Source organism: Myotis daubentonii, chromosome 4, assembly GCF_963259705.1.
Source record: "Myotis daubentonii chromosome 4, mMyoDau2.1, whole genome shotgun sequence".
Classification (NCBI taxonomy): domain Eukaryota; kingdom Metazoa; phylum Chordata; class Mammalia; order Chiroptera; family Vespertilionidae; genus Myotis; species Myotis daubentonii.
The window spans coordinates 38832716-38855641 of record NC_081843.1 but is presented as its reverse complement, the minus strand read 5'-3'; the positions used below and the strand labels follow the sequence as shown (position 1 = coordinate 38855641).

Sequence of the window (22926 nt, the reverse complement as noted above, 5' to 3'; positions counted from 1 at the left end):
TAACAACAACAACAACAATAATATGTATGTATTTAGGTCAAACCACATGAAATTGCATTTTTGTAGGTCAAAGGGATCAAATAGAAACAATGTGCCAAGCATTTCTAATTATTTTACAGATAGCAGCTCATTTAATCTTTACGCCAACCCTATGAATCAAGAGTAGATATTATTCCCAATTGGTAGAGAGGTTGAAGAGCCAGGGCTGCCTAGAACCTAGAGCTGCTTCCTGTAGGACTCCCCAGGTCCCTTCTACATGCACTGAAATCCCAAACATGCCTCCCTTCCAGTGGTACCCAAATTATATTTCCAGTCTCCGTTGTCTAATTCCAGCTCTTTCTTAAAAGACAACCAAGCTAATAAAATTAATTCAGTTGCAATTAAGTTAATGCAGCTGGATTTTAATTATAGTGCCTCATAGTTAAATGGCACTTCACATTCTCCAGAGACTTTCATATTCATCATTCCATTTGTTCTCATTCACATTCAGGGAGGGAGGCAGAGTAGATGATCTTATTCTCATATTTATAGCTCGGAAAACTGCCGAGAGTCACTGTGACTCTTACAAGATCATACAGGGTTGGATGGGAGAGCTCTGGCCAGGAATTTGGTTTTTTCAGTGTAAAGTTCCATGTATGTAAACCCAAATAAGGCCTAATTGGTACAGAGTAACAACATGAAATCAAGAAGCTGAGGCCGTGGTGGGGCGGGGGGGCAGTTGGGGCCAAGGGTCATACACTCCTGCTGCCTCGGTGTCCCACCAGGTCAGACACGGTCACCTCTGCCCCTCCGACTGGCCTCATTCAAGGACCAGCCCTTGGTACATGCCATGGACTTGCTCCCCCAGACCAGTAACATTGTGCGGTACCACATTATATTCTCTTTTGACGTCTTCTGTTGTTTTTATTTTTTAATAGTCGAAAAACAATCAGCTGTTTGTGAACCTGAAGAACGTGAATCCTGGGAAGAGAGGCCCAGTGGTGGACTGCACGGGCACACTGCCCGCGGACTGGAAGCACGGCGGCTACCTCAATGAGCTCGGTGACTCTCCCGACTCCCGTCCCCAACGAGCACCTTCACCTTTTAGTCGCCTCAGATAGTCAGAGGTTTATGTCTGTGCCAAAGTGCTCTCTTAGAAACATGCATGAAAGACAGACTCATCGACTGCTACCTCACCCCCTGAGGGGCTTAGGACTGTCCCAAGTGCCTTATTCACTCAGCATTATTTGCGTTTCTGCTGTGTGCCAGGAATGATCAAGTGAGATAAGGGTCTCTGCCTGCTGGGAGCTTACATTCCACCTCTTTCTATAGTAACTCACTTCATTCTCCTGGGCGCTGTAATAGGCAGGAACTATATCAGCAGCAGCATCTCCATGTTACAGTTAAGAAGCTGAGTCTTAAAAAGGTTAAGTAACTTGTGCAAAGTCTCAAACCCTACTAAGTGATAAAACTGGGAGTTAAACCTAATCAGCTGGGTACCAGGTTGTGGGCTCCTCTTTGTCCCCCTGGAAGGTGAGGAAATGGAAATATCAATAGGAATATAAATCAGTGGTTCTCAAGTGTTTTGGAGTCGGGACCCTTTCACACACTCTCCAAAGTTATCAATGGCCCCAAAGAATTTCTGTTGATATGGGTTATATCCACTGATATTTACCATATTATAAATTAAACAAGAATACTTAAAATAGTTATTTATTAACTTATCATAATGATCTCATTTCATAACATAAGATGCATTTTATGGAAAATTACTACATTTCCCCCCCACAAATAGCGAGAAGAGTGTCACTCTTTCACACTTTTGTCAATCTCTTTAACGTCTGGCCTAGTGAAGGACAGCTGGATTCTCGTTCTGCTGCTGCATTCAGGCAGCAGTGACCTCACATTGGTATAGTTCCTGGAAAACTCCACTACAGACTTGAGAGAGGAGGAGAGTGAAAAGGGCAAACAGTGTGGCTGTATTATTATAAGAAAAGCTTTGACCACATGGCCCTCCTGCAAAGGCGGTGAGGACCCTGGACTGCACATAAAGAGCAGCCGTGGTGCCCATGGAGTAGGTGGTGCCGCTTCCAAGCACATGCTCCTTATTTCCAAGGAGGAGCTTGATGATATAGTAACTAATGTGTGTGGCACCTTATGGCCATCAAACCCTTTCATGTGTATTTATTCGCTGGCAAGGTTGCCACGAAGCACAGTTAAATTTCAATTTCAAATAAGCAACAAATATTTTTAATATAAATATATCCCAAATATATAGGGCAATGGGACATACCTATACTAAAAACTACTTGTTGTTTCTCTGAAATCCAATTTAACTGGCCTTCCTATGTTTTTATTTGCTAAATCTGACACCCCTACTGGATGGGCCCTTCCTGAATACTGTTTGATTGAGAAGGGGAAACTGCGAAGCACGGAGAAGTCAATCTCCTGTCCAAGATGCCATGGGAAGAAGGCGGTAAAGCTAGTCTCACAGTTGGGCTCTGACTGCGCCCCCTCCGATCTTTCTGTGAACACCATGTACGCTCAGTCACCTGAGCCAGATGTAGGAACCAATCCCTGTGGGCTCTAAAGTCCCCTCTTACCTCAGAAATGCAAATGTTTAAAAAGCAAAAGGAGTATAAATTCTTAGTTTTTATCTGCATTCTACACCAATGTTATCTAGGAGATGTGTATTTCTACACATGCACAGTAAATGATAAGATATTCTTACAGTATACTTATTTATAACACACTTATTGGTGAGTTTATTTAACAATGGGAGGTTTTTAAGAAGTCTAAATTACATGAAAGAAGCACATTAATTGATATTCAGTAAAATGCCACCAAGTCCTCCTGAGGGAAAAGTCCTCTTGTTCCACGTTTCCTAATGTCATTTGTTCTGGCTCCAGAACACACAGTCATTGCAATGGTCACAAATAAACCTCTGCTTTCTGTCTCAGTGAGACCCAAGGCACATAAAAGTTTCATTGGAAATTCTGGATCTTCTTGGTTTGTTCCATTCCAAGAATAATTTTGCATCCCATGTACTTTTAAGGTTGTTGCACAGAAAAGTCTTCTCTTATGCACAGAATGAGGCACATTGTCGATGATGAAGTGTGTAGGTGTTTCAGTGATGGGAACATTGTGGTGAGGTTGTCTGAAAGAGCCTTGAACTTGACACAAAGAGCCCTGAGATCAATTCCTGGTTCTTTTCTATGACACTGGGTCAAGCACCCTCTCAAGATTGATTTGTTCATTTGCAAAATAGGGATAATGATCGTGTTCGGGCTCACCATATGAATTAGATTAAACTGAGTGCATTTGAAAGCATCTGTCCAAGGATGGGGACATATGGGAGTTTATGGGGAAACCTACCTGCTCCCTTGTTAAAACAGTACCCTGGCCCAGTATCAACCCATGAACCAGGCGGCCATGGTTCAATTCTTGGTGCAGGCTTAATCCCCAGTGGAGGGTGTGCAGGAGGCAGTTGATCAATGATCTCTCTCATCATTGATGCCTCTCTGTCTCCCACTCCCTTTCTTTCTGAAATAAAAAAATATATATATATTTAAAACACACTCACACACACACACACGCGCGCGCGTGCGCGCGCGCGCGTGCAAAGGCACCCTGATTTTCCAAGGTGCTGAAGAGAGAATCTGGCAGGGGTATTTGGTCTCACAGCCCCGACTCTTGTTCCCTAATTTACTATCCACCCCATACTGCTCTTTTTAACCCCTTGGGGGAGGCTCACTGCAAGCTAAAGCCAAAATGTTAATTTAACAAGACTTTCGTACAGTTTGGAAATGGCTAAGGGAATTGGGCAAATAGTAAGATAGAGCTCCTTGATAAGGAGCTCTCAGAGGCACAGCCCCATCCATCTTCCTGGGGTCCCTATACAAAGTCTGGGAGTCCTCAAGACCACCCTCGGGATAAAAAATTGCTGGGGAGACTCACAGAACTCACTGAAAGCTATTATACTCATGGTCACAGTTTATCACAACAAAAGGATACAGAATAAAATCACCCAAGGTAAGAGATATGGGACAGAGTCCAGGAAAGTTCAAAGCATGAAACTTCCTATTCTCCTTTCCCAATGGAATCATGGAAAGTGCTAACCTTTCCTGGTGACAGTGTGTGGCAATACACATGAAATATTGCCAAGCAGGGAACTAACCTCAGCCTTGGTGTCCAGCGTTTTCATGGGGGCTTGGTCATGTAGACTTAGTTCACTACCCATGTGGTTGACCTTTAGTCTCCAGCCCACCTGAAGGTTACATTGATACCAGGTGGCCCAACCTTCCTCCCATAAATTACTTTGTTAGACTACCCCGTGTAGCCATAGGCCCTCATGTAAACAAAAACACTCTTACTGGGCAGGAATTCCAAGGACTCAGAGATTACCTCCTCGGAACCAAGGGCAAAGGCCAGACCTCTCTTTGGTAAGGTTGATTCTTCGCTACACAGCCTTTTGTCCTGCCTTCTGGCTTAAGGTGGTACCTTTCCCACCAGCTGAGAGCTTGGCTAGATTTCACAACCCAGACCAAAAAAGTGTGCCTGAGAGAGGAAGACATTCCCATATCCTGTCCCACCAGGACTGATATTAGATCCGCCCGCTCCTCTTAAGGGATTCTCCTTCTTTCTCCACAACCGTGTGTCCCCATAGGACATTACCATCAGAACTTGAGTTTAATGTCACTGAGAGAAACACATGCACAGTAGTAGTGGGCCATTTCTTGCCCATTCTCATACTTACTTAAATGTTCATCACAAATCATTACTTACTCTCTGTTTTTAACCTAAGTCCATAGTTTTCCTTTCCAAGATAATTAAAAAGGCTTTGGAATGCTTACAGATAGACTGAAGCTGAGACACAGTAAGTGTTACAGTAACTGAAACACCATTCATTTACATGGTGCTTCAGATTTTACCAGGCCTACTTCATGTAATGATCACCACCACCCTGTAAGGCTTGGAAGGTAGGTTTTGTTTTCCTCATTTTAGAGATAAGAAAATTGACAGAGAGCCCAGCTGACATGGCTCAGGGCACATGCCCGGGTTGCGGGCTCAATACCCAGTAGGGGACATGCAGGGGGCAATCAATCAATGATTCTCTCTAATCATTGATGTTTCTCTCTCTCTCTCCTCCCTTCCTCTCTGAATTCAATAAAAATATATTTTTAAAAAAAGAAAACTCTCAGAGAGTTGAACATCTTTCCCAAAATCATGTGGCTAACACGTGATGAAATTTAAGACCTTCATCTCAGTTCTAGTTCTGGTCTTGTCCTTTCCACTATGCAACCTTGAATAAAGTGGACTGACATGTCTGTGCCTCAGGGGCTACCCTGTATCAATCCGCCTTTCCCAGGTCACTGTAAATGAGCAGGAGAATGATCAGCATGACACATGTGTATTTTCAATTCTCAGTGCTGGGGTAGCCAGCACGGGAGACCTGGAGTAAAGGCGTGAAAAGCAGCAGCCTTGGTGGTCCACGGTGGGAAGGCAGTGGGTGCCCAGCCATCTTCCTCCATGACCTTGACATAGTAGATGAGCTTTCTCTTGCTTTCAGTTCTCACTGGGTATTTCCTTTCTTCCTTTATCACAGGTGCTTTTGGACTGGACAGAAGCTATATGGGAAAATCCTTAAAAGGTATGGTGTGGATTTGAGGAAGAAATACATTTATCAAAATCATAATTTAAAAAACACATCTCAGAGGCTGAAATAATTTGCTACATGGACAAGAGTGTCAGTGTGGGAAAAATGTAGACTTACTGTGGTTATTCCAGCAAATACACAAACACGTTTGACGGACATCAAGACAGTGACCACGGATGGGTCAGTTAGAGCAGAAGTCGGGAGATGCAGGTTTCACTTTGCTGGGGAAACACTTATATTTCCTTAAAAGAGGTGTGGCTTATGGGGGGAGGAAAGGAAAGAGCGGGGAAAATAGGAAGAGATCAGTGTGGTTACGTGTTCATTGAGGCCTGCTCTTCAGGAAGAATTTGAGTAATAACTTCAGATGCCCAGTGCTGAGGTTTTATAAGAAATCCACGCGGCACAAATGCTTTCTTCACTGTGATAATAGAACCTTCTTGTGCTCCTGGGTCCATCAGCAAATGGTTTCTCAATTGAAGCCTTTGAGAATTTGGAGACTCTTAGTAAAATAGAATGGAATTCTTTTCATTTGAGTGTGATAATCAAAATGAAATCAAACCCATGATGTTTGTATTGGTATTCACCTTAGTAATTTTATAGCAAATTCTCTCCAAAATAAGTGAACAACATTTAGTATTATTTTTAGTGTATATAATTCAGAAAACTAGCTAGAAAGAAAAACTGCCCAGCCCTGGCCAGTGTGGCTCAGCTGGTTGGAGCATCATCCCATACCCAACAGGTGGCGTGTTCAAGTCTTGTTAGGGCACATACCCAGGTTCTAGGTTTGACCCCTGGTCAGGGTATGTGTGGGAGGCAACTGATTGATGTTTCTCTCTCACAGCAATCTCTCTCTCTCTCTCTCTCTCTCTCTCTCTCTCTCTCTCTCTGAATAATAATAAAATTTTTAAAAATTGTCTAAGTAAATTATCACCAAGAAAAAAATAACATTCTTCAGTACACCTGAAACCATAATAAAAATAATATTAAATGTAAACTGTAATTGCAAAATAAAATTTTAAAAATAACGTTCGTGTAATATCATTTGCTTTTTCCCGCTATTTCTCTTTACAGACTTGGGAAAGAATTCTGAATATAATTCAAGTAATTGCTCCCTAAGCAGTTCTGAAAACCCATATGCCACTATTAAAGACCCACCTGTACTTATCCCCAAAAACTCGGAGTGTGGCTATGTGGAGATGAAGTCACCAGCACGGAGAGATTCCCCATATGCAGAGATCAATAACTCAACTTCGGCCAACAAGAATGTCTATGAAGTTGGTGAGTTCTCCTAACCAAGAAAGAACCTGGTATAGGAATTTAAAAAACAAAACTTTCAAAGTCTTTGAGAATACAACAGCATTTCATACAAACCTTATTAAAAATGGCCCATATTTTAAGTGTAAGCTGTGTTTACAGTGATATTAATTGATGTCAAATAATTTATTCAGGGAAACACCATTTAGAAAATTTAAAGGAAGTTTTCCTTATCTCCCACCTGGTTATCCATCTTTTGTTTTGTAGCCATAGTGAATATTTTAGCCTGCATGTGGAATAGCATATGTATCATATTAGCTAATATGTCAACTTAGCCAGAACAAATGTTTTCACTAGATTAAACAGGTGGTTCCAATTCCTGGTTGCATTCATTATATTAATATAATATAATGCTTTTAGAAGGATTAAAACACTTTACTTCTAAATTTGTCTAATATATCAGTAAGAGTCTAAACTGTGAGTCTGGTACAAATTAATAAGAATTCAATTTAAAATTAGAGGTACTTTGATTGCCTCTTGCAAGTGCAATTTGGGGAAAGTTAAAACATATCAGAGCTATCACTAGCTAGATAATAGGGCTATATAATTTAATTTTTCTTACTCTCTATCTCTGTATCAGTATTTATGATTGAAACTTTAAAAAATTCTCTACTACTTGTAAATGAAGTGGCTAATTTAACTCTAGTCGCTAGTAATTCATTTTATGCTGTAGACATGTCACTGAAGATATATAACTATTTTAAAAGTATTAAAACAGCTTTTTAAAATGGAAGGCATAGTGAACTAAATTGTTATAGAAAGGTCAGTAACAAGTCCCCTTTGCTCTGTCCCATAAGCTTACCACCGTAAGATTGGAACTCAACGTATGTTTCCATGAATCGAGTTAACTTCTAAGGACCCCAGTCTTCTCATCTGTAGAGTGAGGGGTTTGCACTAGATTATTTCCCAGGTTTTTCAGACAATGCTTCATATCCAGGGTTTCTGTATATTCCCTTGCTGTCTTGATCCCAATGATACAGTCTTCCTTTTGTTCCGAGCACCATTTGTGAGCATCAGTGGGTCTACCAACCACAGAGTAACCACCTCTGGGATTATAAAAGGATCATTTGTTTTTAAAAATAATATTTTCTTATTTGACATTTGCAAGAAGTTCCATGTTCAATCTATTCATTTTTTTATTGCCAATAAATTAACGTGTCCCTGGTTGTCACAGAACCTACAGTGAGTGTTGTCCAAGGAATATTCAGCAACAATGGGCACCTGACCCAGGATCCGTACGACCTTCCAAAGAACAGTCACATCCCTTGCCATTATGACCTGCTGCCAGTCCGAGACAGTTCACCCTCCCCCACGCGAGAGGACGGAGGCAGCAGCAGCAGCAGCAGTGAATGACACCAAAGGACCTTCGGTAGCCACTGGAACCCTTTCCAGAACTGCAGTTTGGTTCTTCTCCATCCTCACGTTGCCACCTTATGTGAATGTTAATCTACTTGGTAGGCAATTGCTGGGCGTAACCCAGAAAGCTCAAAGCTGAGGCTGACGGACGGTAGGTCCCTGGGTACGGGTGGCTGGGCAGGAGATACCATGTGATTTTCCATTCTTGTTAGTTTTAGAACTGCAACCCTGAAGCATGACTTCCTGTAAAATCTTGGCTATGAGCATGAACTTGCAGAACTCCTTCAGCGATGTGGGCTGCAGTGGACATTGGTATGATTGTTTGAAAAACTAAAGTTTAAAGATTTTTTTTCTCATTCACATTGTAGATCTGTACCTAGGATTGTGCAGTTTGCCATAAAATTTAGTGTGAATCACTAAATATGTAGAAGAAAAGGGGCATATTATTGAGTCCTGATTGTGTGTGGTTTGGTTTTTTGCAGTTGGACTCAGAATTGTAGGGGTAACATGAACCCAGGAGAAAACATTCTGTCAAGTGGCATAACTGGATAGAGTGAATAAAACCCTAGCAGAAGTAGAAAATTTAAATATGAGAACTTTAGACTTTTTTAAGAATGAAGAAATGTATACTTAGAATTATTTTAGACACACTAGAGTTATTACAGGAGCCAATATGTACTAGGCAGAGGCGATTTTTCTCCCTGTTTGACCCACAGCCCACTTTACATCCCTGACGTTATTCTGATCACTGTCCCCATCATACACATTCACCACTTGAGATCCATAACATATCAGTAATTATTTCATAAATATGGAAATGGAATAGTTTTATTTTTAAAAGACTGGATTGAATGAGTGTATAATGAATGATTGGAAAAGGTTGTAAATTTTAAGTGTACAAAGACACTTACGTTTTGTAAACCATTAGTAATACATGCTGTAATATAGAATTAGCAAAAAGTTTTTATTAATTTTCCCTAGAAGTGACTGAAATGTTTTTGTGCGTATTTGAGGAAAGGGCACTTTTCTTTTATTAATTGTTGATTTAGAGAAACTATGCTTAAGCTGGTCTTTTGCATTGCTAATATGACATGTATCCCATTTTTCTTTAATTTGTATTTTCATTTTTAAGTTGTATATTCTACATTTTGTAGTGTTTGAATTGTTAATGAAAAAATATTATATGTCTGTTGTTTCTTGTATTGTTGCCACTTATCTTTTTGCTTGATAAAAATACATTGTTCTTTTTTTCTTTCGGAGGGAGGAGATAGAAATATATAAATCAAATATATTAAAAATTGGTCATTACTAAAATAGTACAAAACCATAGGTGACTGACTTATAATTGAAATAGACAAGGTTTTCAATATTCTAAAATGGTGTTCCTTTGGTCTTTGGGTTCTGAGTCTTGGTTAAACCAGGGGGGCTATTGTTCCTGAGTGCGTGCCACAAACTGCTCTTATTAACACCTTCACTAGGGTGATCGTATAATTGATCATCCAAACTGGGACACTTTTGAGAGTAAATGCGTACATTATCGATGATTATCCTGCAACGGGCTTCAATCTGGACTGCTCCAGGCAAACCAGAACAGATGCTCATCCAGTGCATACTGACCATGCAATAACAGTCTCACCCCCAAATGCCAGTGTAATGCCAGAAAGCTAGTTTCTCTTTCTTGGACCTACGTGAGCAAGCCGAAGGGCTGGAAGGCTGAAAGCGGAAGCAGCTTCACAAGAGAACACAGTGGTCTTCCATCTTAAAGACACCCTGTGTGGTGTCCTGTCTCAGGGAGTCAATTAACAAATATATATTGTGCACTTGTTCTTCCAGTAGTACCCATGTGGCATTGCCCCCGCCAGTCACTGAGTTGGGATATCCAGTGACTTCATGTCACACACCTGCACCTGCGATGGCGGTTTGGTCAGATGGATGATAGAACAAACATACTTAGAGCATTTACTCCTTTGGTGGCTCTTTCTTTTAGGGAACCCCAAAGTTAGTTCAAGGAAATGTGGGCTTGCCTGGAATACACCTTAGAAAGAATTGACTTATTCCCACAGTTAACCACTGCCTGACTCTTGCTCGATGATAGCGAATAGGCATCTATTGGAGGCTCTTGTTAGTCAATAGCCATAAAGAGTCCTTATTGGTAAGAAAAAAGTGACATTTCCTCCTCCCCCCCCCCCTTTCTTTTTTTAAGGATCATCTCTTCAAATTTCCATGGTAAGTTTGAGTTTTCCCATTACTCCCTGAAGATAAGTAAAAGAAAAAAAAATACCTATTTCTTTTCTCATTCCGCTATAGGAAGAGGGGAGGGTATACTGATGCTAAAACTCATTCACAGCTGCATGCCACACAATTATCACATTGGTAATAAAAAGGGTTCCTAGATTTCCCTGACCATTGATTTTATCATAGGCATGTTCTTGTGGTGTTAATCTTAGCTGCTTATTTTGAATTTGTGCACTTCTCAATTTAAAATCATGATACATTTTAGAAGTTTCATATGTTCTGTGTACTGCAATCACAGAAGTAAAAAGTCTAGGACTTCCAAGAACCAAATTTGTAAATATAAACTCAAAACGAATACTGTTACATTTTGTTAGTATACAAAGAGCTTCAGTTTGGCCTCGTCATTTAGAGTTAGCAGTCCTTGTCGTAACATTCAGTGTGCAGCTGTAACCGATAGAAAGATTGACTCTGGGTAATGCCACAGAGTGCCCTAGAATTCTTAAATTTGTTGCTGAGAGTCTACCTCCCTCCCCATTGTTTTCTTTGGTGTCTTCAATTGAATCTAAACAATAAAGACTTCTCCAGGCCTTGTTTTCATTTGTTGCGAGGACACCTGGAAGCAGACATCCTGGTCTTCCCAAGGCACGCCCAGCACTGACGTGGAGACCAAGGCCCGTGGCGGGCCCTCCCCACAGAAGTGGAGCTAAGGTTAAATTTTGTAAAATAATGAATTTTCTATGTCTGGGTAACGTCTTTATTATTCAAAATAAGTATTTAAGAGGTATTTTGGTCTTCAAGGCTTTATGTCATGGAAATGTACATAGATATGCAAGTGTGAATCACATGGTGTGGCTGGGTAATTGCTTATTAATTAAAGATGTTTACTGCCCTTTAAGGTCCTCTTCCAATTAGTATCCGAACACTGGGTCTGCTTATTCCAATTTAGTATTTAGTCCAGGCTTCATTATGATGTAAGCAAATAGCAATATAATTTTTTAAAGGAAAAAAAATGAGACTATTTTAAGTTTTCTTGATTTTAGTAAACAAAACAAAAGAATGCTTTCAATGTTAAAATATCTCTTCTCCAAAGATGATAAACTTTCATCAGCATTAGCCTCCATCGCCATTTATATCATCAAAATGTGTTATAGATGAATGCAATAAACTTTCTAATACAAAAACTATAAAGTTGTGTTTATTTCTATGTTTCATTCCATTACTAATTAAAGAGAAGAAAAAAACTAACGATCTTACTGGAAAAATTAATATTTTTTCATGTGTGGACTCATAGCACTTCATATATACACTAGAGGCCGGAAAGGGATGTGGGAGATTGGCAATCAGGGGAGGGACCGTGGGAGAGACCGCAGGAGGGCTTTAGGGCCCAGCCCATATTGCTCAGTCCCAATCTGCCAGACCCCAGCAACAATCTAACCTACCAGTCGGAGTGTCTGCCCCCTGGTGGTCAGTGCAGTCATAGCGAGTGGTTGAGTGGTCTTAGCATATCATTAGCATATTACGCTTTGATTGGTTGAACTGAACAGACAACCAGACACATAGTATATTAGGCTTTTATTATATAGGATTTAAAAAACAGGTATACTTTATAATATTTAATTGCTCATGTATCTGCTTTCCCTTCAGAATTCTTGTTCTTAAAGGACAGAGGATCATATTTGGATCCCTGGAACCCAGGTCAATGGCTGATAGGTCTTCTGGAAATAGCTTTAGGTTATCTTATATGGATTTGCTTTTTAAATCTCAGTAGCCTATTAACGTTTTCTTTTATGATTAAAACATTTCTGAAACACTCACTTTATCACATCAAACATGAATAAAACATTTCTTCTCTTAATATCTGTTTATTTACTGAGGGCCTGAGTGCCAAGCACAGTAGGGGATATTCAGGAATTACCTTAACTTTTCAAGGTGTGATAATGGCTGAGTACTTATTTTTTTAAAGCTACTCATCAGGGGGTATTTAGGTGGGAAACAACTTGCTTTGGAAGTATGGCATTGTCCCGGCCCAGCCCTCCCGCACCGTGGACGCCTCTCCCGCTCGCCTCGCCGGCCCTCGAAAGCACCCGCACGTGGAGGCGTGGGCGGTGCTTGCCGCTGCCCTTCTGCTCTGCCCACCCAGCGCCATAGCCTGAGGACTCTCAGCCCCACCCCGCGCTCATTACCCAAGTTGCCCCGAGTGCTCATTTGCATGTCCCGTGACAGGTGACCCCCCCGCAGCTCAATCGTAGCAGCCTAGCTATCACCACGACCAACACGCGAGCCTCGGGAGGGGATCCCGTGGCATCAAATTCCCCTCACTGTTCCGAGGTCACTGCCAAAGGACGTGACCCAGTCACCATAAAGTAAAAGTAGTGAGAACCCCCGGCCTTTAAATACCTGGCGGGCGAAAACAAGGGTGGTCTTGCTTTAGCAGCACATACATTAAAATTGGAAGAATACGGAGAGGACTAGCACGGCCCCTGCGCAAGGATGACAGGCAAATTCGTGAAGTGTCCTGCATTTTGCACCACGGTCTAGAGGGCTGGGAAAAGGTATGAGTCAAAGCGCACTGTGTGGCACTCAACGAAATCGTGACTTTTGCGCAAAAAAGATATCCATGTAAGGCACTCTGTGAGCTGAAAGCAATGCTCAGGTCTTTGCAGTGGGGTATTTGTGCTGATATGTTACCTTGCGTTTCCTTCATAAGCCTCAGACTTTATGAAGTGGATTGATCTATGGTTGTCTCGCCAATGACACAAACTCTAGAGGCCAACGTAGGTTGGTAGTTGTCCTCTACAATGTAAGAATAACAACAATCCCAATGTTGTTCGGTGAATTCTTATCAAATCATTTCTGAATTATTGAGTTACTAGATGATTGCTAAAATCATGAATGCTTACTAAAAGAAGTAAGCAACATCAGTGCTCATTTGTTGTGTCTAGTTGGACGTTGTTCAGCCGCGTTGGACCTGAATCCTACGCCCTGTCTCAGACTGCGGGCTGTGCAAAGGCTGAGGCTGCTGTCAAGGGGTGATTACAGCGGGTGAGAGCAATGCTGGCCGGTGCTCCTGGACCTCAGAGTTTCAGGACAATTGGAAACTGGCTGGAAGCAGCAGGCCCATTTGGATCTGCTTTCACAAGTATTCCTGAGACCGGTTTTGTGGGCCTGTTTTCACTGACCTTTAAGGAGCTCTCAGAAATGCCGGTTTGCCTAACACGGATGGATTCTGTGATGGGAAATTTGATCAGAAAGTTTACTGCCCAAACAAGGACTCAGAAGCAAGTACGTACCAGGATCATTTGGTAATTAAAATCTATCTTGGTGGCCATGAAGATGGCAGAAGGCGGCTGAGGTACGCTAGCCCCAAAAAGAGGCAAAGACTCGGTGTGAGTCCCGGAAGGCCCAGAGCAGGGTGCCAAAAATATGGAACGCTTCACGAATTTGCGTGTCATCCTTGCGCAGGGGCCATGCTAATCTTCTCTGTATCGTTCCAATTTTAGTATATGTGCTGCCGAAGCGAGCACGCTACTAGCTCCGCCCGCCAGGTATTTAAGGCTGGGCGATCTCACTACTTTTCGATTACGGTGACTGGGTCGCGTCCTTTAGCGGTGACCTCGGAACGGTGAGGGGAATTTGATACCACGAGATCCCCTCCTGAGGCTCACGTGTTGATCGCGGTGATAGCTAGGTTGCTCCGACTGAGCTGCGGGGGTCACCTGTCCCGCGGGACATGCAAATGAGAGCCCGGGGCACCTTGGGTAATGAGCGCGAGGCGGGGCTGAGAGTCGTCAGGCGGTGGCGCTGGGTGGGCGGAGCAGGCGGGCAGCGGCGAGCACCTCTCACGCCTCCGCGCGGGGCGCTTTCGAGGGCCCAGAGAGCCGGAGAGGCTCGGTCCTGGCGGCGTCCGCGGTGCGGGAGGGCTGGGCCAGGACAACGCCGTACTTCCAAAGCAAGTTGTTTCCCACTCAAATATCCTCTCATGAGTATCTGAAAAATAGACGTACTTACTCAGCCATTATCACACCTTGAAAAGTTAAGGTAATTCCTGAATGTCACCTAATAGTCACTGTACGTGCAAATTTCTTTGTTTCAAAGATGCCTTTTATTGTTGTTTTGCCGAGGATCCAAGCGAGGTCCCGTTTACCGCATTGTAAGTGGTTTCTTCGTCCTTTGGGTCTCTCATTCTCCCACGGCACCCTCCCCATCGCTCTTCCTGCCCTAGAGGGGAAGCTGGATGTTGGCGCCGTGGGGCGTCACAGTTCTTGCATTTGGCCCACTTCTTACTGATAATGTCTCTCTCTCCATCTTACATGCTCCTCGGGAAGTCATAGGTCTAAGTGCCCAGCGAGAGCCTGGGTGAGTGTTGTCGGCCTGGCCTGAGGTTCATTGCTGCGGCGCGTCCCCGCGTGACCTGGCGATGTCCGGCTGAACCGGGGGTTCAGGGGGGGTCCCCCGCTGACCCCTCCGCTACAAATAAGCTTCTCCTAAGGGTTTCACCGAATGAGTTTAGAATGCACGCTGGACGGGGCCGCTAGAACTGGTTGACTTTTAACCCTTGGCTCCTGTGCTTTAACGATGCAAACTAAAGGCACCTGGTGTCCGAGTTCTGTGCCCCGAGGAAGAAAACGGAGAAAACAAACCCGGAAAAGAAATGAGGGAAGAGTGCTGATGCGGTTTGAGTCTCTGGATCTTGCGTCCCAGTCCACAGTTGGGTTACAGGAGCTAACGTCTGTCTCCTTCCTGCTACAGTGGTCCTCGTCCTTCCTAATGCCCGGACCTTGTAATACAGTTCCTCCTGTTGGGGTGACCCCCCAATTTGATTGTTACAAATTGAACATAATTAAAGCATAGTGATGAATCACAAAACAATACGTAATTAAGTATGTGTTTGCCGATGGTCTTAGGGGTCGCGACCCACAGGTTGAAAACCGCTGTAAGAGGTTCTTCTGCAGCCTCTTCATGTTGGCCCTGAGTGCTGGCTCTCCACCCACCCCTCTCACCGGGGCTACCCTTCAGCTGCACTTATTTGTGTCGAATCAAGTTGGGTGGGTAAGAAAATAGCTCCACCTACCCTCATCTCCGAATGTAGGCTGGTGTTTCTTTTCTGGGTATTCTCTGAATGTTGTCTTGTCGGGCTATGCATTTTTTGAAAGCCCCATCTAGGACAATGTGCTAGAGGCATTAAGATTTAACATCTTGGATTTCCTTATTCTGTTCTCTCCTTGCTATTGCACAGCTGTCTTTTCCTCCTGTTTGTTCTTTCCCCCAGTCTGCACATCCCCCCATGTGCGTGGCATACTTCACTAACTGAACACACCTACCCAGCTCACTTTATGCCTCTGCCACTAAGCTCACGCCTTCCCACCGCACATTTGCATCGTTAAAACACTATTGACTTCTGCTAACCTCAACAATATTTAGGGTTACGTATTTGCACTTTGACAGAAACAATTCTTGGTCTTATCACTGCTTAATTATATGTGAGCCTCCAGTCGTTTTTTAGAGGGAGCTAGTGTATGAATTCATTTGGAAGTCACATGCAAAAATTATGGTTAGTTGCCTTTCAGTTAATCTTTTGTATTCTGAGTTAAGCTTTTTTATATTCTGGAACACTTGGACTCTATTACCAATAAATGTTGTCATAATAATTCCTAGGTGGGGCTTTCAATAAATGCATAGCCCGGCAAGACAACATTCAGAAAATACCCAAGGAACATGTAAGATAGAGAAGTTAAACGACATTATCAGTAAGAAATGGGCCAAATGCAAGAACTGTGACGCCCCACAGGGCAAATACAGTGGGGCCTTGACTTACGAGTGTCCCCACTAACGAGTTTTTCGAGATACGAGCCGTCTCTTGGCCGACTTTTTGCTTTGAGTTGCGAGCTAAAATTCGGGTTACGAGCCAGCTTCAGATACCCCACCGCTAGTTGGCGCAGCGAACATCACAATGAACGCCACAACATCAGCCCAGCATCACCTGTCTCACTCATTCACTTTAATGATTTGACATACGAGTAATTTGAGTTATGAGCTCTGTCACGGAACAAATTAAACTCGTAAGTCAAGGCCCCACTGTATATTGTAGGACCAGAGGACGTTTCCTGGAACTGAAAGTAATGATTTGCCAATTAAACTCTGTGGGCTGCTTTAAGGTGGCACTCTAGTTCTCTTACTAAAATCCATGGCCTCGTCTTTGCCTTAGTTTCAGCTTGGTGATCCCGGTGGCCTGTGGGTCAGTGTTTAACCTCCAGCTGTCTGAAAAATAATTAAAGGCACTGATCTGTATGTAACACTTTCTCATTTCCCTGAGTAAGCCCTCCCACCAGGGCCCAGGTGAAGCTACAACAAGGCATCGCTGGATGGTTAGGGAGGGATGCTCAGTAGCACACCATTATATGGTTTCTTCACAACATAGACACGATAACTGTAAATACCATCAAGGACATAACTAATAGTAAAAGGTAGTAAAATAATTAAAATTGGTGAATTTTAAGCACAACTTTTTAAATTATATACCTTACTGAATTGTAAACATAAATACTTTAATTTTAATAATGACTGTGCATAACAACTGGCTCACAGAATTCCTGAAGTTTTCACAGTTGGCTTTCAACAAGCCCGTATGAGGTGCTTTAGCACCTCCCTCCCTGTGTTTGTGTAACCCTGATTTCCGGTTGTCCAAGCAGGGACCATGATCTCAAGCCACTGACATTAATTCACAGAAGGGGCTCACAGTGTATTTCCTCCTGCCTTTTAGTTTTACATCCAGAGAAACTTGGCCCATTAAGTTTATACATTCACGTGAGCATTTATTTACTGAAAATACTGTGAGCTGTGTCTTCTCAAATGTATACATTTCTGATGGACTCATTTTACCAGAAAACGATGATAGGAACTAGATTATTTCTTTCTTAAAAGATCCTCAGACTAATTTGGCCTTGAAGGAGTGCTCCTTCTCAGTGGCTTTCCCGAGAAGCATTGAATTACAGTGGTTCTCAACCTTCCTAATGCTGCGACCCTTTAATACAGTTCCTCATGTTGAGGTGACCCCCAACCATAAAATTATTTTCGTTGCTACTTCATAACTGTAATTTTGCTACTGTTATGAATCGTCATGTAAATATCTGATATGCAGGATGTATTTTCATTGTTACAAATTGAACATCATTAAAGTATAGTGATTAATCACAAAAACAATATGTAATTATATGTGTTTTCCTATGGTCTTAAACAACCCCTGTGAAAAGGTTGTTTGACCCCCAAAGGGGTCGCGACCCACAGATTGAGAACCGCTGAATTAGAAGATGACTTCACTCAAGGGTCCTGGGCTCCTTATGCTATATAAACTCTTAGCATGACGATTTATTTAGGAGTTACCATTCAGAAAAAAATACACTTATGCACAAAGCTATTTAATGATGCCATTGCTTATCACTATACACAGAGTTCCGTAACTTTGTAATAGAACCCACTTGAGACTTTTCCCAGGATGAATGCCCAACTAACAGAGACCATTAAAAATTGATGACCATGTTATAAGAACTGGATTGACTGTTTTCTTCATAGGGCGCTGGTTTGAAAAAGACTCACTTTAATATTTCTGTTCACTAAATAGCTGGGAATTGATAAAAAGCAAGTGCTTGAATTATAGCTATAATTTTTTTTAAGTCCTGAATATTTTTTTGTATTGCAGGTAGATTTTATTTCTGGCAGAAAGTAAACTGCTGTTGAATCACTAGACAAAGATAATTTTAAAACACTGGAATGGAAGGCAGATGTTTTCTTACTTGTCTGAGATGTTAAAAGAAAGCCCTGACAGTTTAAGCTCAAGGGTTGGTCTCCAGAAAGAATGTATTTAAAAAGTGGAGAAAATAAAGGGGGAAAAAAACTAGGAAAAAATATGCAGAGGCTCAAAATATTGCTATTTTCCTTTGTAGAGAAAAGTATAAGATGATTGCCAATGAATGCCCTTAAACTTGGAGTGAGAAACCATGTGGCCATATTAATGATGAGAAAATTCTTTTTAGTTATTAAAAGAGTGTCATTTTCCTTAGAAGGAGAACTGATTCTTCCATGAGCTCAGCACCTGATATGTAAAATGGGTTTCCATTAAGTGATCTTAATTGAATAAACAAATACAAGAACATTATATACTTCATTATGTGCTTTAGAAACTTTAAAAGCAAGTCAGTATTAATTTACTTGAATAGTAAAAAGCCACAGTGCCATTAAACAAAACCTTTAAGCATAATCTGTTAAAACATTATCATGTAAGCCTATATATTACAGAATACAAGACGCATTTCCTGTTCTAAAGGCAGACTGACTTAAACGATGCAGGCCAGGACAGCCTCCCTTAGACTAATCTCATCGCCGCCCAAGGTGATGACTTGAAGGAAAACATTTTCTTGGGTGTTTGCATCCCGAATTATTCCCTTTAAAAAAAACTGGACTCCCTACTTTATAGTCAGAGCTCTTATATTGTTAGAAATCAGTTCAGAGGCAAAGGACAAACACGTTCTCCAAGGAAAACCTCAGGGGAATCTGGGGAAACCAGCAACTGCTCTGAGAAGCAGTGGCCCTTTATCTAACGACAGAGCTGGCTGGTGTGATCAGCCAGAACCCAAATCCTCTGGTCGCAGCGGATTTCTTCCTGACATTTTTGCTCACAGCTGCTCTCAGCGTCTTGTTACTTCACGCATGCAAAGTGGAGCGTGTTGCATGTACACAGCCATTACCGTGTTGATTAGAACAGAAGTCTGACAGCATTCCTAAGTTGGACTTAAAGACAAATGTTGATTTGCTTTCTCTCTGCTCCTCTATGGAGGACCATTTCACCCCTCTCTGAACTCCTTCCCCACTGTCCTCACATCCACAGCATCTCTTCCTTTATCATGCAAAGAAGATTTTGCTACTGTATTTAAAGAATTCTGATCTCATTTTATGGTTAGTCACAGCCATTATTTAAGTCTCCATATTTATTTATTTTACCTCCTCTCTATGTACCTTACCGCAGCGGTTCTCAACCTGTGGGTTGCGACCCCTTTGGCGGTCGAACGACCCTTTCACAGGGGTCGCCTAAGACCATCCTGCATATCAGATATTTACATTACGATTCATAACAGTAGCAACATGACAGTTATGAAGTAGCAATGAAAATAATTTTATGGTTGGGTCACAACATGAGGAACTGTATTTAAAGGGCCAGAAGGTTGAGAACCACTGCCTTACTGACTTCATTATCTATTTTTTCAGAGCTATAGATGAGGCTTTTATCGTGACTACTGCAAATTCTTTCTAGGATTGAGAGAAATATAATTGAAATGATATTCAAATTGATACCATTTGAGAATGAGAGAATGAACGAAGCTGCTATCAGCTAGGTGTTTTGCATGGGCAAACGTTTCCAGCTCACCTGGGTAAAAGCCAAGGAGCGCAACTGCCAGATCAATATGGCAAGCATGTTTAGTTTTGTAAGAAACTGCCAGATTGTCTCTGGTGTGGCAGTGCCATGTCACATTGTCACCAACAATGAGTGAAAGCTCCTGTTGTTCCACATCCTCGCCAGCATTTGGTGTTGTCATTGTTCCAGATTTTGGCCATTCTGATAGGTGTGTAGTGGTATCTCGTTCGAATTTGAATTTCTGTAATGACATCTGACGTGAAGCGTTATTTCATATGCTTCTTTGCCATCTGTGTGTCCTTTTTGATGAGGTATCTGTTAAGATCTTTGGTTCATTTTTTAATCACTTGTTTATTTTCTTGTTCAGCCTTAAAAAGTCTTTGTATATTTTGGATAACAGTCCTTTATCAGATGTCTTTTGGAAATCTTCTCTCCCTGTCCGTGCTTACCCTCACAGTCTCTTGACAGTGTCTTTCGCAGAGCAGAAGTTTTTAGTGAACCTCACCTTATTATTTTTTTCACAGCTTGTACCTTGATGATGTATCTAAAAGTCATCATCATATCCAAAACCACCTACTTTTTCCCTGTGTTACATTCTAGAAGTTTTATAGTTTTGCATTTTACATTGAGGTCTGTGGTTCATTTTGAGTTAATTTTTGTGAAGGTTTTTGTCTAGATTTCCCCCCCCCCCTTTTTTTTTTTTTGCATGTGGATATCCAGTTGCTGCAGCATCATTTGTTGAAAATACAATCTTAGCTCCATTATATTGTCTTTGCTCTTTTGTTGAAGTTCAGTTAACTGTATTTATGTGGGTCATTTCTGGGCTCTCTGTTCTGTCCCATTGACCTATTCGTGTACTCTTTCACCAACTATCTTCGTTTCATCTGTGGCTGAGTGACATTTATGTGGAGAAAATTTTCAGTCATTATTGGTTAAATATTATTTCTCTTCCTGGCTTTCTTTTTTCCTTCTGCTATTCCCATTGTGTGTATGTCAGACCTTTTGTAGTAGTCCCAGAGATCTTAGAATTGGGGTTTTTTCTGTCTTCTTTCTCTTTGCTTTTTAATTTGAGAAGTTTCTGTTGTGCTATCCTCATGCTCAGAGATGCTTCCCTCAGCTGTGTCCAGTCTGAGCCCATCAAGTGCAATCTTCACTTGTTACAATGTTTTTTGATCTCTAGCATTTCTTTTCTATTCTTCCTTAGAACTTCCATGTGTGCTTACATTACCCACCTGTTCCTGCATATTGTCTACTTTACTACTAAATCCTTTAGCATATTAATCATAGCTCCGCAAAATTCCTGGTTTGATAATTTCAACATTTGTGTTATATCTGACTTTGGTCTAATGCTTGCTCAGTCTCTTCGAACTTTGTTTTTGCCTTTTACTATGACTTACAACTTTTTAAAAGGTTTTTTCTTGATTTGAGAGAAAGAGAAACATCAATTTGTTGTTGTATTTATTCATGCATTCATTGGTTGATTCTTGTATGTGTCCAGACCAGGGATCGAACCACAACCTCGGCATATTGGACTATGCTCTAACCATAGAGCGTCCAAGACCTATATGCCTTATAGTTTTTCGTTGAAAGGTGAACATAATATATTAGGGAGAAGAAACTAGGGTGAGCAGGAGCTGCTGAAATGGTGGGGGGAGGGGAAGTGATCCCTCGTCCTGTGCCCCATTGCTCTGTCTCCCTGAGCCTGTCCCTGGGCTGGAGCTCACAAGTGCTCCTCATTCCCTCCCTGTCCTGTCAGGTGGGACCGGCGGGAGGGGCCGGAGACAGGTATTTCCCTTCCCCCAGGGCTGGGGCTCGGTCAGCAGTTTCACCTGAGGTCGGGCTTCTTAAGAGCTGAGTGCTCACCCTGCTGTTTCAAACGGCTCCTTTCCCCTCTTCCCACCAGGAGCACGAGGGCGTTTTCTCCACTGTTCTCTGGGAGAGCCTGCTCTGAGTTCTTGGCGGGGAACTTACAGGAGCATGGGCACCCCTAAGGACTGGGTCCCCCGAGTTTCTCTACTCTCAAAGGCTGGTTCATCCCGAGCCTCTGGCCCTCAGGCAACTCCCTGGTTCACAGCAGTTCGGGCCTCCTGCCGCAGGCTCCTACCCTCGCCTCTGCTCCGGTGAGTTGTGACTCTTTATTCACTTGTCAGTCTCTCGCATTTGGGGGTAGTGGTGGTGCTGTGACCTCCCTTCTCTGACGGAGCTGAGCTAAGACAAGTTACTGGCTCTTTGGTTTGTCCAGCTTTTTAGTGGTTGTAAAGTGGCGTGGCGACCTCTAAGCTCTTTACTAGTACATGTGGGACTGGAAAAAGGAAGCCTGAGATATCATTTTTATGTCAAGGAAATGAATACGCCCTAACTTATGAGTGTGAATTGCGGTGCAGAAGAAATGCTGAATTCTTTCTTCTTGAATATGCAAAAGGCCCTTAGTCATTGGTTCAAAACTACACTTAGAAGGGCCTACTGTGTATTACTAGAACTTGTCGGTGATTAACATTTCAGCTGTTTTCTTTTAATAATAGAAGAAATATGCACTTGGAAAGTTTCATTTTTATCATTTCATGTAATGGCATATATTTGGTGAGGTGTGGAATATTGTACATTAGAAAATTATTCTTATCTTTTGGGAGCTTCTAGTTTAATTTAAATTCTCTGCCTTTTATGTAGAAAAGCCAAGAGAAAAGGTATTAATGCCTTTTTCCTCAGCACCTTCTAGTCTTAAAATCCATTACGAGCTCTAAAATGTTAATATGCAGCTGTGCGTCTCTTCTAAAAGTAAGGGTCACAGTATTTATTAAAATAAGGATAAGAAGCTATGTTTTCACTGCCTGAGCCAGACTATTGCTTATTCTCTTGAAAGAGTGTAAAATTCACTGAAACGGCCCAATTCTATACTTTTTTCCTCTGCTTTTCTCATCCAAACATGTATGAAATAATGGCTGAATCCTTTCCTGTCAGGACACCTCTAGGTAATAAATCA

At 42.0% G+C, this 22926-nt stretch overlaps 1 protein-coding gene, 2 non-coding genes and 1 pseudogene across 3 annotated transcripts in view; 2 read left to right on the top strand and 2 right to left on the bottom strand.

Moving 5' to 3' along the window:
• MEGF10 (multiple EGF like domains 10) overlaps positions 1 to 9505 on the top strand; it is a 165775-nt gene extending 156270 nt beyond the window's left edge. Inside the window, exons 22-25 of the mRNA XM_059693726.1 lie at positions 918 to 1041; positions 5585 to 5629; positions 6707 to 6913; positions 8124 to 9505. Of these exons, the coding sequence (XP_059549709.1) occupies positions 918 to 1041; positions 5585 to 5629; positions 6707 to 6913; positions 8124 to 8302 (555 nt within the window). The 3' untranslated portion in view covers positions 8303 to 9505. The remainder of the gene's footprint in view (positions 1 to 917; positions 1042 to 5584; positions 5630 to 6706; positions 6914 to 8123) is intronic.
• Positions 9506 to 9623: 118 nt separating this feature from the next.
• Positions 9624 to 14723, bottom strand: LOC132232604 (Bardet-Biedl syndrome 5 protein homolog; annotated as a pseudogene).
• On the top strand, positions 12963 to 13065 carry LOC132233910 (U6 spliceosomal RNA). Its single transcript, XR_009452761.1, has one exon. It is a non-coding gene; the product is annotated as a U6 spliceosomal RNA (small nuclear RNA).
• On the bottom strand, positions 13958 to 14064 carry LOC132234045 (U6 spliceosomal RNA). The gene has a single exon (XR_009452858.1). It is a non-coding gene; the product is annotated as a U6 spliceosomal RNA (small nuclear RNA).
• Positions 14724 to 22926: the final 8203 nt, after the last annotated feature.